The 13,287-nt window shown below is 41.1% G+C and overlaps 1 protein-coding gene and 1 long non-coding RNA gene across 8 annotated transcripts in view; one reads left to right on the plus strand and one right to left on the minus strand.

The window, feature by feature from the left end:
* Positions 1-13,287, plus strand: part of ADGRG6 (adhesion G protein-coupled receptor G6) — a 155,499-nt gene that overhangs the window by 136,716 nt on the left and 5,496 nt on the right. For 3 of the 5 annotated variants that reach the window (XM_048844362.2, XM_048844363.2, XM_075126783.1), the window contains 4 exons: positions 71-185; positions 1,362-1,645; positions 5,702-5,803; positions 9,005-9,157. In XM_048844362.2, coding sequence (XP_048700319.2) covers positions 71-185; positions 1,362-1,645; positions 5,702-5,803; positions 9,005-9,157 — 654 coding nt within the window. Of the gene's footprint in view, positions 1-70; positions 186-1,361; positions 1,646-5,701; positions 5,804-9,004; positions 9,158-12,488; positions 12,536-13,287 lie in introns of those variants that run through there. The other 2 variants (XM_048844364.2, XM_048844365.2) reach the window with 2 other exon arrangements.
* Positions 1-13,287, minus strand: part of LOC125634107 (uncharacterized) — a 65,238-nt gene that overhangs the window by 13,629 nt on the left and 38,322 nt on the right. For all 3 annotated transcript variants that reach the window (XR_007355800.2, XR_007355797.2, XR_012667687.1), the window contains exons 2-3: positions 7,171-7,226; positions 1,132-1,186 (exon numbers count right to left, since the gene is read on the minus strand). This is a non-coding gene — a long non-coding RNA (uncharacterized LOC125634107). The remainder of the gene's footprint in view (positions 1-1,131; positions 1,187-7,170; positions 7,227-13,287) is intronic.

Below are 13,287 nucleotides of genomic sequence, written 5' to 3' on the forward strand. Positions count from 1 at the left end.
CTTTGTCTGGGAGTTTCAGATGCTTTGGGTTTTGAAAACAAAAATACAATAGCTTTCTCTTGTATTACAGGTTTACCAGCTCTAGTGGTCACAATTGTATTAGCAAGCACAAATACAAATGCAAGTCGTGTTTATGGCAAAGATTTATATGGCAGAGGTGCTAAAGAGCAAGGAGGAGATGATTTGTAAGTAATTTTTAAAAATCTGTTACAGTTCTGTGTTTGCATTTTGCAAAGAATTTGGGAGTGGCCAAACTGGCACTCATCAATGGTCTCATAAAGTTTGTAGATAAAGAACAAGAAAAAGGTGTGATCATTATCTTCTAAATTGTTTGCTTCTGAAGCCTTCTAAAAGCTATGAGAAAATCAGAAGCAATCCTATATTACCAAAAGCCATGTAAAAATATCCCTATTCGCTAAAAGTGAATAACTCATAGCTTTGCTGTTTCACAAAAAAAAAAAAATACTGTGTTTGGTTTTGTCTTAAATTTTTCACTTTTTGATGGAAACGAAAGATTGGTTGGGGGGAAGGGAGGAAGAGGTTGCTTAATAATCATGTTTCCTTTGTAAATGAAACAGCCTTTTCACAATGTAAGCTACCTAGCACTTCTGTCTTCCACATTTTTATGTAGACATTCCAAACAATCTCAGAGAAGCTTATTTTCTCACTGACTATATATATTATCAAGTCTTGCCTGATAAAACAGCACATTGAAAAAAAAAACCACCATTATATCTTCTCATTAAAACTTCATGTTAAGCATTCCAGTTCTCTCAGGCAGCCATTTGCAGCTAAAAGAATGAGCAACATAGGCGCAACTGATCCCTGGCCCAGTGCCTGTGATCATGATTGTCTAGTGACTAGCCCCAAAGACCACCCACCGTGCTACTTTCTTAAGATCAAGTAGTAGAGAGCTGAATTTTTATGCTGGTGGTCCCATTTCAGTACTATCTGAGAGCTGTGAGCATGTGTATGCTGCTAGTTTGTTACACCAATATACAATGTTCTATCTTGATCCTGAAGCCACTTCAGATTATGGTAGAGCATTGCATGGTGGGACTGTACTTCCCACAGGCTACATCTATATGGTAAACATGAATTTTATATATAGTAGGTACATCGCTCAGGTACCTGGCAAGATACCAGTGTGTTCCTTAGTTACTCACAGATGCCCCAGAGCTTCACCCTGCGTAAAGAAATAAAATGGTCAAAGTTTGGGTTGTTCCACAGGGGAAATCTTATCAATACAGCAATGGAGACAGATGTAGATTAGTTTTACATGTAACGATTTAAATAACTAAAGAGGAGCATAGTTTTTAGTATCTAAGAATGACTGTTTTTTGTTTTGTTCTTAAAAACAGCTGCTGGATCAAGGATAAGGTTGTCTTTTATGTGACTTGTGCTGGTTACTTTGGAATTATGTTTCTTATGAACATAGCCATGTTCGTGGTGGTGATGGTGCAGATCTGCGGGAGGAATGGGAAAAGAAGCAATCGGACCCTGCGGGAAGAGGTCCTAAGGAATCTTCGTAGCATGGTCAGCCTGACCTTCCTGTTGGGCATGACATGGGGTTTTGCCTTTTTTGCCTGGGGGCCCTTAAATCTCCCTTTCATGTACCTCTTCGCAATATTCAATTCATTGCAAGGTAAGATTAATTCAATTTCAGTAAACAAAGCAAGGATTTAGCTGCTGATGTTATGCAAGGGAGTGCTTCTAGTGGTTTGACCAGGGGACTCGAAACCAGGTTTCTTAGGATCTGTCTTTGGTACTAATTCACTGCGTTAACATGGGACACTTAATTCTTATGCTCAAATAAATTTGTTAGTCTCTAAGGTGCCACAAGTACTCCTTTTCTTAATTCTCTCTGTGTCTCACTTCCAATCTGTAAAACAAGGAGGCCTACCTCACATGGATGTTGTAAGGCTTAATTAATTAATGCTTGCAAAGTTCTTCAAGTCGACCAGCCCTGCTTTTGCTATTGCTCATAGTTGAAAGTAACGCTAGTGATTACAGCATTCTGTTCAGGTCTCTTTCCTTTATTGAAGATCTGGGGGGGTTATATTTCCAGCATAATGTATCCTTCAGTTATGGAAAATGCTGTAAGTTGTAATCAAGTCATTGTACAGGATAAATTATAGAATTATTCCACTGATATTTAAAAATTTAAATTCAAGCAAATTTGTGCATAAACCACCCAGCATAAGAATCCTCTGCCCCACAAAAAAAAATCAATAAGGATGTCATTAATAGAGAGCATATCATCCCACCAACAAATAAATATGGAGATAAAAACAAATTTTTCCAAAGGTCAGCAAAATATCTTTCCTTCACAGAAAAGCATTTGTTCTGTGTGGATTTCATTCTGTCTGCTACAGATGAAACAAATTTACTGCTGTAAGAGATTTACTAAGCTTTCGTGGGAAGAAAATAATATTGGTAAAATGTGAGTCAAAATGTCCAAAAGGTGTTTGAATCTGGTGTTTTAAATATTTTTCCTCCCAAGGAAATATTTGGTGTTTTAAATATTTTTTCTCCCCAGATTCTGATATGATTTACTTCTGATAAGAATAAAGAAGTATTTGCTGTAATGTATCAATGAGTAATACACAGGGTCTAGAGAGATTGGAAACATAGTGGAAGAACATTGTGGGCTTTAGGGTACCATCAAAGGGATACATTAAGGCAGGGGCAGGCAAACTTTTTGGCCTGAGAGCCACATTGGGTTTCCAAAATTGTATGGAGGGCCGGTTAGGGGAGGCTGTGTCTCCCCAAACAGCCAGGTGTGGCCTGGCCCCCGCCTCCTATCCGACCCCACCGCTTCTCGCCCCCTGACGGCCCCCCCCAGGACTCCGACCCCATCCACCACCACCTGCTCCCTGTCCCTTGACCGCCCCTAGAACCCCTGCCCCTGACTGCCCCCCACCGCCCCATCCAACCCCCACCCTCCTTCCTGACTGTCCCCTGGGACCCCTGCCCCATCCAACCCCCCTGTTCCCTCCCCTCTGACCGCTCCGACCCCTACCCACACCCCCACCCCCAACTCCCCTGCCCTCTATCCAACCACCCCTGCCCCCTTACCGTGCTGTCTGGAGCACTACAGCCGCGCCACCCAGAGCACTGGATCAGGCTGCAACTCTGCAACTGCGCTGCCCTGCCACCCAGAGCATTGTGCCGGCGGCGCAGCATGCTGAGGCTGCAGGGGAGGGGTCGGGGGCTAGCCTCCCAGGCCAGGAGCTCAGGGGTGGGGCAGGAGGGTCCTATGGGCCGGATGTGGCCCGTGGGCCATAGTTTGCCCAGCTCTGCATTAAGTTCCCAATGCGCTCAGCAATGCACTTACATCCAAGCTTAACTTGCAGTATGTGAGAAATCCTGTTGATTTCAGTGGGGTTATTCAGGTGCTTGAAGGGAAGCACATACTTTAAGTAATAGAAAGGGGCAAGTAATGTATAAAGTGTTGTATTTGCATTTAGGCTCTGATGCAGTAACAAACTTTATGTACTAGAGGGTTGCGCATTTCATGGATCTTATTTACATACTAGTGATTCCTTGCATCCCTCCATTCCATCCCAAAAGCTCCCTGTGTGCCATCCTCCCATCCCCCTCCATTCCAGGGCCTTCTTGCAACTTCCCTGAGCTGTTCCAGCTGGGGGTTGTGTGCAGCCCTTCTCCCCTTCCTAATACTAGGGTCTCCAATTCCCCACACCCATGACAGGAGCTCTGTGTGTGCCCCCATTCCCTCTTCCCCGCATAGCAGGGGTCCCCAATATCCCGCACACATCAGGGTTCTTTGTGCCCCCTATTCCTCCCCCCATACTAGGGTCCCCCATTCTCCCTTCCCATGCCAGAGGCTGTGTACACACTCCTATTTCTCCCAGCCCCCACTCCTAACACACCCCTAGTTATTTGTCTTTTTCTCACCATGTGATAAGTCATGCAGGGAGTAAACATGTCAAACTCCTTGTGAGGAGGGGCTGAGATGAGATGGGGTATTGTTATGCTGGAAGGAGTTAATGGGTGACATCAGCCAGTTATTTGATCTATAGAGGACTGCAAAGGTGACTGCAACTGTGGCTGTGCTAATCAAATTCAGATGCTCTCTGTATTCCTCCCCCCCAGACACACACACACTTATTGCAGAAAATCAGAAAATGGAAAAACAGAGTTCTGCCAGCTGATGCCTAGAACTTTCCTTGTGTGCAGTGTAGCTGCAGCTCTGTGAGTCCCAGGATCTTAGAGAGATAAGGTGGGTGAGGTAATTGTCTCTCTCACCAACAGAAACTGGTCCAGTGAAAGATACCCTCTCTCACCTTGTCTCTAGATCTTTCTTTCATATTTCGGAATTGATCAGATGCAGTATCCAAAAGTTACTGTTTTGCATAAAGAAAGACCATTAGAAGTGCCATCGTTCCATTTATAAGGCCTTCACAAGCTCAGTAGTTAGGATTTTAATTGGTTTTGTACTTCCTGAATTTTAGTTCTTACCATTTTTTTTGTCAAGTATCAAATAATTTGCAAGCAACATTTTTCATTATTCAGCCATCACCAGAAGATAACAAAGCAAGCAGGTTTCAGTCCTCACTGAGCACAGTTTGCGCATTGTTTTAGGGTAGAGACCCAGGTCCATGCCCAATTGTACATGCCAAAGTACACCAGTGCCCAGGTACTGAGATGTTTGCTAGTAATGATTTTTTTAATGATTCAGACAATATTTTCCAAACCCCAAACTGTCTTGTTGTTCCACCCTCTAAATCCCAGTAGACATGAGCACACGGAGTTAAGCATGTTTAGGAAACAGACAAATCTCCAAAGAACACCAGTTAAGCATTTAGGCCCACAATAGATCTCACTTAAATCATTTTACAGATATAATCATTTAGGGATCTGGCATTAGAATTTTGCCCTCAGGTTCAGCCTTGGCTCTGCCTCAGTTAATGAGAATGAAGCAAGCACATGCCAAGCCAGAGAGAGATGGAAGATTCCACAACTAACGCCTACCCGTGAAGGGCCAGGCTCATGTTATAATTCCTATTTCTGCTTTCAAAATTAGCACTGGAGTATCTCTGTGGAACTATTACAGTTGTACCATTAACCCAAATTACAAGCTTCTTAGCAACACAGGACTGCATTCTGAAAATTGGTGGCTGTAGATCTGCATGCAAAAAAATGCTGCTTACAGGTGTGTGCACCTGCATGTGTAGGCACATTTACAACAAGTGTATGCACAAACCAGGCAGAAATGGCTAGGTGGGCACCTCCATAGTAATTTACAAATGTATTTTCCCCATTTTCACACTCATAGTCAGTAAATATTTATGCAAATAGTGATGATCTTTCTTGTGCACTTTATTGGTGCAGAGACTTCCAGTCTCCAATATTTAAAAAGTTGGCCCTGTAGATCTGGAATACTAGGCGTTAAACAGGAAAAATCTCCCTCAGCGTAGAATATTTGCTGTACTTGGCTTTGGAGGTCTTGATCTTGCAGTGTTTATGAGCGCAAAATGAATGCTCTTTCAAGTCAATGAAAGTCATGGTTGTGTAAAACCTAGAGGATGGCTAAGCATTCAGTGACTCAAGTATCTTTTACCTTGTACACCTCAGTGACGCAGGTTGATGACGAGGACCAGTTCATAGTGGTATTCAGAATGTTTGCAACATTAAGATTTTATACAAATAAAATTCTGATTTGTCCATTTGCTTGCAGGTTTATTTATATTTGTATTCCACTGTGCTATGAAAGAGAATGTGCAGAAACAATGGAGGAGACATCTCTGCTGTGGCAGATTCCGATTGGCAGACAACTCAGGTGAAAAAAAGCATGCCTATTTCATGTCTCCACTTCTGAGATGCAGCAGTAGACTGGAAAAGGCCAGGTGCACTGCTTGGGTCTCTTGTATTTAACACAATTTAGGCCACAGATGTGGAAAGAGTAAGGAACATGATTATTATTAGCCTATGACTGTAATAATGATTGCCTAGGGACTCTTCAGAGAGCGCTCCACAAAAAAGTCTCCAGTCCTCCCTTGAAGTTTTCCAGTGAAGCCAGCTGGTAAATTTTGCAATGCTGTGAGCATGGCTTTGGAAGTCCCTTTTGTTTTACAGCAACAGTGATTCATTGTTTAAATAAGGATTCAGAGGGTCAAATCTGGCCCCTTTTCCCTATGTATGAGGGGCTTGTGCAAGGCCAAGTGATCCTGTGGGCTATCAGACTAATGTGGAGGGAATATTGGAGGTGCTTCACAAGAGCCATATGCTGAACTGCTGAGGCAGGGATCTTTCAACCTCACATGTGTCCTGTGTGCATCCTAGCTCTTTCCCCCTCAGTACTATTGCCATAGAAACCACAGTACCCAGAAAAGATTTACCAGGGGCAGAGTGAAAGAGGCTTGAGCACACTCAGAAACTGATGTCCCTTCCTACAAACAGGATCTCAAAGTGGCAGGGAATGTGAGGTTCCCTTGTGGGAACTCGCTGCTGCTGCTCCCCATAGCAAACACCTATTGCTCTGGGCCTTCCGCAGGCACAAAAGCCACTTCCCAATGTGTTGATAATATTGGCTCAACTCCTCAGCTAGTGTAAATCAGCATTGCTCCATTGAAGTCACATTAACATGCCACAGTTTGATATACTCTCAGAAATAATATTTTTTCTATGTAAACCATAAATCTACTGTCTGACCTAAAGATTTGAAGTGAGTTGCAGCAATGTGGATGCTTACACTTTTGACCATATGATACTTACTCACAAACCAACGGTCAGAGCCTTGGCTGGTGTAAATTGGCATTGTGTGTGACTCCATGGCCTTGGGCAATTTAGTGTAATACCATTTTGTCCTAATTACTTTAATGCCAGCAGGTGAGGCATTCTCACTGTAAGCTGTGATGAATCTTATATTGTCATTTCATATTAAGAAATCCTGACTCATGAAATCAAAGTTAACACAAACTAGGAAAGATACATTAATTCTGATCAGGCATCCAGATTATTTCATGCATTCAGTTTCCAACACGCATGCCTTGTAAATCATGAACTGGCAACTGCAGATGGACCAAATTATTTCCAGATTTTTACACTGCTCTTGGCAGCCTTTGGGGAGGATAGCAATAAAAGTTTGAAGCATTCAAGGACTTCAGGGGTGGTACTTTATGTGGCATAATTACTTTTTATACTTACCAACTCTTCACTGCTGGCTGGTTTGTTAAGGAGAGTCAGCATGACACCATTAGCAGCTGGAAGAGTAGAGTATAAATCAAATAAGATTTAAAAACATGATCAGATTTAAATGAACCTTAGAACACGATCTGATCAAAAATCTGCATGTTGTCATGGTAAGCATCACAAAAATAGTAAAATTCACCCTAGTGCAAAGAGTCAAGATAAAGTCCTGCTGCTTACATAAACCAAGCGTTAAAGATTTAAGTGGTACATAGTTCTTTGTTTGGGCCCCTCTTCATGTGGATTACTTTTCTCCCAGAAGAATAAATTATAATAGTAAGAACCACAAAAGGAACAAGGATTTGAAACTAACCTTACATGCAGGTATGTGTTGCAATATGTTTTGTAAAATTAGCTGTTAAATTTACTCCTGTATGTACTAATTTTGAAACATACATTGTGAGGTTCGGAATGTCAATATTCTAACAACATTTAATCACAAAGTAACTTTTTGTCCGAATTTGGGGGAGGAGGGAATGACTGAGGGAGGGATTGTTTGTTTCAGTTGTAAAAAAAGCTTAGTTTAGCAACAATCTAAATTAGATGCAAATTAGATCATTTAAAGTTATTCCATTCAAAGGTATATTATTATTATATCAATGGGTTAGGTACTGTACACATATATAGGAGAACCCAGGGTCCAAATTCAGCAGTACAAAGCAGCCTTAGATCTAACAGGTCCAGCCCCTTATGATTCCTCTTTAGAAGGGGAATCCCTGCATGGAGTAGCCATAGTAATAGCCCTCATACACCCTTTCTCCTGGATCCCTCAGCACAGAGGGTATGGCCAGGGCAACCTCAGATCCCAACAATCTCTTGCTGCTGGAATGTCTAGCCAGGTGTAAATTAGAATCCAGCCACACAGATCCAGAATTGCAAGAGTGCAAAGGTGGCAAAAAGTCACCTTGGTTCTTCCCACTCCATTCTTGATGGACCTTCCCCACAGTCCTTGCCCTACAGAACTCACAGTCTAAGATTTAAAATTATGGAGACCATTGGTTATCTATGCTTGTGAGCCACATTTCTTTGCATTGTTCTTTTTAATCATAAAAAAAAGAGTAGGTACCTGACTGTTTATTCCTCGTGCACCCAAAACTGTCACTACAGGGTCCCAATCCCTTACTGGGCTCTCTTGGCATTACCAGAATACAAATAAAGAATAGTAGTTGTTGTTAATTTTATAAGAAGTTTGGCAATGCCATTTCGACTACCCCATCAACAGAGGCACCGACGCCACGGGTGCTCCAGCAAAAAAATAAGGGTGCTCAGCACCCACCGGCAGCCCCCTCAATCAGCTCCTCCCTCTCCTCCCCGTGCCTCCCACCTACCGCGATCAGCTGTTCAGTGGCATACAGGAGGCATTTGGGGGAAAGGGGACAAGTGAGGGCAGGGCATGCTCAGGGGAGGGGGAAAAGTGGGGCAGGAGTGGGAAGAGGCGGGTGGGAGCTTGGGGGAAGGGGTGGAGGGGCCTGGGGCGGATCGGGGGTTGAGCATCTTTGAGCAACTCAGAAATACACCACCTCTGACCATCAATTAGTTTTAACCCTATCTAGAAAGTGGAAATATCAACTGCTGTTCTTTAATGTCATCCTTAATAACAAAGTAAAGAATCTTGAAATAGTCCTGCCTTCTAAATAACAAAAAATGCCACCAGACAAGAACTAGAGCAGACCACTTTGTTATAAGTAATGTAAAAAGTGCTTCTGATGCTTGGAAATTAAATCTTGAGAGAAGCAGGACTTTAGTGCTAATAGAAATGAATGATTTTTAAAAAATGCCTATTCATTTTCAGACTGGAGCAAGACAGCAACTAATATTATAAAGAAAAGCTCAGACAATCTTGGGAAATCTTTGTCCTCCAGTTCTATTGGTTCCAACTCAACCTACCTGACATCCAAATCTAAATCCACTTCAAATACATACTTCAAAAGAAACAGCCATACAGGTGGGTCATTTCTCGTACATCAAAGAGATCTTTCTGGTATGGTGCTTCAAATTGTGACTGTTTACTTTGCACAATAGGTATGTCAGTGACTTGTGTTACCTTCATGTATAAAAGACATCACTGAGTAGAAGTCAACTGAGCATTTTAAAAAACGTTTTTTTCTTTAGTTAAGGGCTGTCATGAGGCAAGAGTCACCAACCATGGTAAATATCTAATCTTGGAATTTTATTGTGATATAAAAAGTATATTTAATAACACTACTTAGCTCTTACATAGCACTTTTACCCAAAGATTTAAAAGGTAGGTAGGTAATAGTAGCCCATGTTACAGAAACAGAGGCACAGAGAGGTGATGCAACTTTCCCACAGTCACACAGCAGGCTAGAAGCAGAGTTGGGATAGAGCCCCTATCTTCTGAGCTCCACTCCAGGCTGCTGTCTACTGGAACAAGCTGCCTGCCATTTAACTTCCATTTGTCCCTTTGTCAGTAAATGTAGTAATTTGGAGGTTTGATCGTACTGTGTTAAAAAATATACACTGTTTTCCACCTTTTACAAATAGCATACAGTAGTTACTACATAGCTGTTCAGATGTCATGTGTGTAATAAAAGGGACCATCTATATCTCTATATTCCATTCACACAAAATAATCATGTACTTATTCTAGGAACATTTTAAAAAAATCTGTTAGATTCACTCCTTGAAATCATCATCTCCTTTATGAATAATTTCAAAAATACAGACTTGGCTTAAATGAAATGACTAGAAGGAACTTTCAGACTTCTTATAATACTAAATACACTTCACAGATTCACGAGACTAGTCCCACATCTGATACTGCAGTCTCTTTCATGTGTAGATCTCCTACTGACATCAGCGGAAGCTCTACACAAATATGGAGAACAGAGCATCAGCGTCAAGTTTCACTGTATGGTTTGGAGAGGTGAATTTTGCCCACAGTCTGAACAGGCGATGTGGCTTAGTACCAGGAATTACCTTCCTGCTTTTCCTTCTCCTTGTCATGTGGTTCATTCAGGTGGACTATAGCTGGCTGGTTAGATCCAGTTTTTCAAACGTTTATGTTGCCTCTTTGGTCTGAGCAGTTAGCCAGTATTCCAGGCCTTGCAGGATTGTTTCAATTATGAGAAGTTAATACGAGTCAGGTATTTTATTGGTGTAATCTTATTTGCTTACAAAGAATCTACACAAAGTCCTGTTTCCCTAAACACAGTGGAAACAAACAACAGAAAGAAATTCCCTGGATCAGAATTCCTCCAATGTGCCTGTTCAGTGAACTCTGGCTCCCAGAAGCCTTGTCCATCCATTTCCCCTCATGGTCCTGCTCACACCAGGCTTTCTGCTGGCTTTGTGCCTCTAACACTCACAGTCTTCAGAACCAAATCCTAGCACTTGTGACTGCCACTGCCAAACCCATTAGCTCACACTGCTTAACACTGACCAGCCATGCAGCCCATCCCCTTGTGCAGAGTGCTCCCCGCCCCTATTTCCAGCTGTCTTTACCATATAAAAGGTGTTTCCTCCCCACGTCGGCTTTCATAGTGTTTGGTTTATTTCAGTAAGCGTGCTGCTATTATGACACTACAGCAATGCCAACTCAGCAGACAGTACCTGGTTACATTCTCTTGTTCCCTGCTGACCATACTGTAGATGTGTCAAATTTTATATGTTATAGAGTCACGTATATCTCTCTGTGGTTCAATCCACAGCACTTTCTCAGTTCAGTTTGTGGTACTGGTGACATACAATTCCATTTATGCTAATGACAGCTGAGACGTTAGAGTCCTATGCAGCAGTTTTATATCAACACTTATTTTCTGTTGGATCACAGCAAGCCTGTGCTTAAAGACAAAAACATACTTAAAATTAAATACATACTTAAATGCTTTGGTAAATTAGGGCCTTTGTAGAACATTAGCAATTAGAGCATGCCTGATCATGCGTTTTCACTACTTTTAGTGCTTCTAAAGTGCAGTCTTAAAAGAAAATGAATTCATGCATTAAGAGAAATAAAAAAGGCTCCAGATAATAAAATGTAAATAGAAAGAGGAAGAACAAAAATATAAAAAAAACAAACAAATGTATTATACCTTCAAATAAACTGGGAGACAATCCTTTTGGAATAATGATCAGACCAGGTACTAAATATTTTTTAACCTTAGGCAAAACTCTCCGCTCAGAACCTTATTGAAGATCAAGACTCAACATTCTGCTCTTCCTACATGTGCATATCCCCACTAAAAGTAGTCAGAGCCTCTGCATGCAGGGAGATGAGACATCAGATGAGAGGTTCTGAAATGAACCAAGAATGTTTTCCATATAAGGGAACATTTCTACAGGATGTTTTTATTACTCAAGCTAGGTTCTTATGCCCAAGTAACTACTTATATGTTTTTAATTGAGAGTTAACTACACTAGTCATGGAGTTTTATGTACTTTGCCAGTGGCACCTGGGCTGCAAGACCTTGGTGGTAGAAAAATCCTATTAAAAGGGGAGTTACAGCAGAACAAACCTGCCACCACCACTATTTCCGCAAAGGGCTAGCCGTGAAGGTGTGGCCAAAGGCCCAAGAGATGAGCTGACTCCACACATTTCCTGAGCAGCCTCCACTGGATACTGGAGGAGCTGGAATTTAAAACAACCTCGCTCTTAATTGAAACTCTAAATAGTGCTATTACAATATGCCCTTTCGAATGAAGCTCCTCAAAGGCACAGCTGTATTGTGTACACTTCATATTGCAATTGCACCTCCATCACCCCTGGCCATGAATCAAACCCCTCAGGCCCAATTCAGAAAAGCATCTTCACGCAGGAAAACACTTAATCATATGCTTAAAGCTAAGCAAGTGACTAAGTGCTTCCTGGATAGGGATGGATTTAATTACAAGTTTCAGGACTTTCCTGAATTGGGTCATAGATGGTAATGCAATAATTTAATGGACATTATAGAAGCACTAAAATATTCTGCATTCTTTTTAATATTATAGTGATTTCCTTTTCCCTTGACCATTTCAAATATACATTTTATTTCACTTTTTCTACCGGTGACACTGTAAAGTACTTTTGGCTGGATCCAGTTTTTTCAGATATCTACATTGGTTCTCAAACAAGTTTTCATGGCATAAAAAAAATTCAGAAGTTATTTTTTATCGAATTGGTTCAGATTTTTGCACAGCTAATCTACTCAAATTGTTATCTTGGTGAATCTATAACCATTTTTAGTATACAGTGTAATAGATGTATGTCTTGGTAGCTGTTAACGTGGTTGTTGATCCCTGGAATTGACCCAGACATTCATATGTTTATGGTATAGATAATGTCTTCTAAGAGCATTTCCTCAGCAGAGGTGGAACATTCCAGGTAAAGTGTGCATCATTTTTGTTGAATGCATGATTTCAACAGGGTGGAGGGGGAATCACGTGCATGAAGTCCTAATTGACACCAAAAGGACTATTGCTAATCAGAAATACTGCTTATGCTTCACTATTCATCTTTTTGTTATTGAAGCTGATTGGCTGTAATTCAAAAGGCAAATATGCTTCAAACTCTGGTTGTCTATACTCTGCATGGAGCATGGGGTATCTGAAAGATTACCCTTCTAGAAAACGTACACTGTCACAGTATTAATGTTCACCATGTGATGCCTGATAAAGAAAAATAACATTAATTTTAAACAAAAAAAGTGCATTTGAAAGCAAAAAGACCCAAAAAAAACACCCCACTGTCAAAAGTTATGTGGTGAATTGCTAGATATATCACAGTACATTTCTAGAAGGAATGAACGTATGAAAGGTAATGCCAGGGTTCTAGAAATTGTCTCTTTATTTGGGCCTATAGCCATTATAGAAGTCAATCTCCTAGCTATTGGTTTGAAATATCTTTCAATTACATCAAAATTAGATCTGAATGACAGATCGTATTTTTCAAATATGCCTAGAAACTTTGTTGTGTATTACTACTCAAGTTGAGAATTTGTTTAGTAGAATCGACAAAAGAAACCATTTTCATGAGTTTTCAGAATCATGTGACACAGCTGTGATATGGGACTGACAGAAAGCAGTCACCTGAAGCACTGAAAGATCATATATGCTGAAATACTAACTCCACAGATA

This window comes from Caretta caretta, chromosome 3 (assembly GCF_965140235.1).
Source record: "Caretta caretta isolate rCarCar2 chromosome 3, rCarCar1.hap1, whole genome shotgun sequence".
NCBI lineage: Eukaryota > Metazoa > Chordata > Testudines > Cheloniidae > Caretta > Caretta caretta.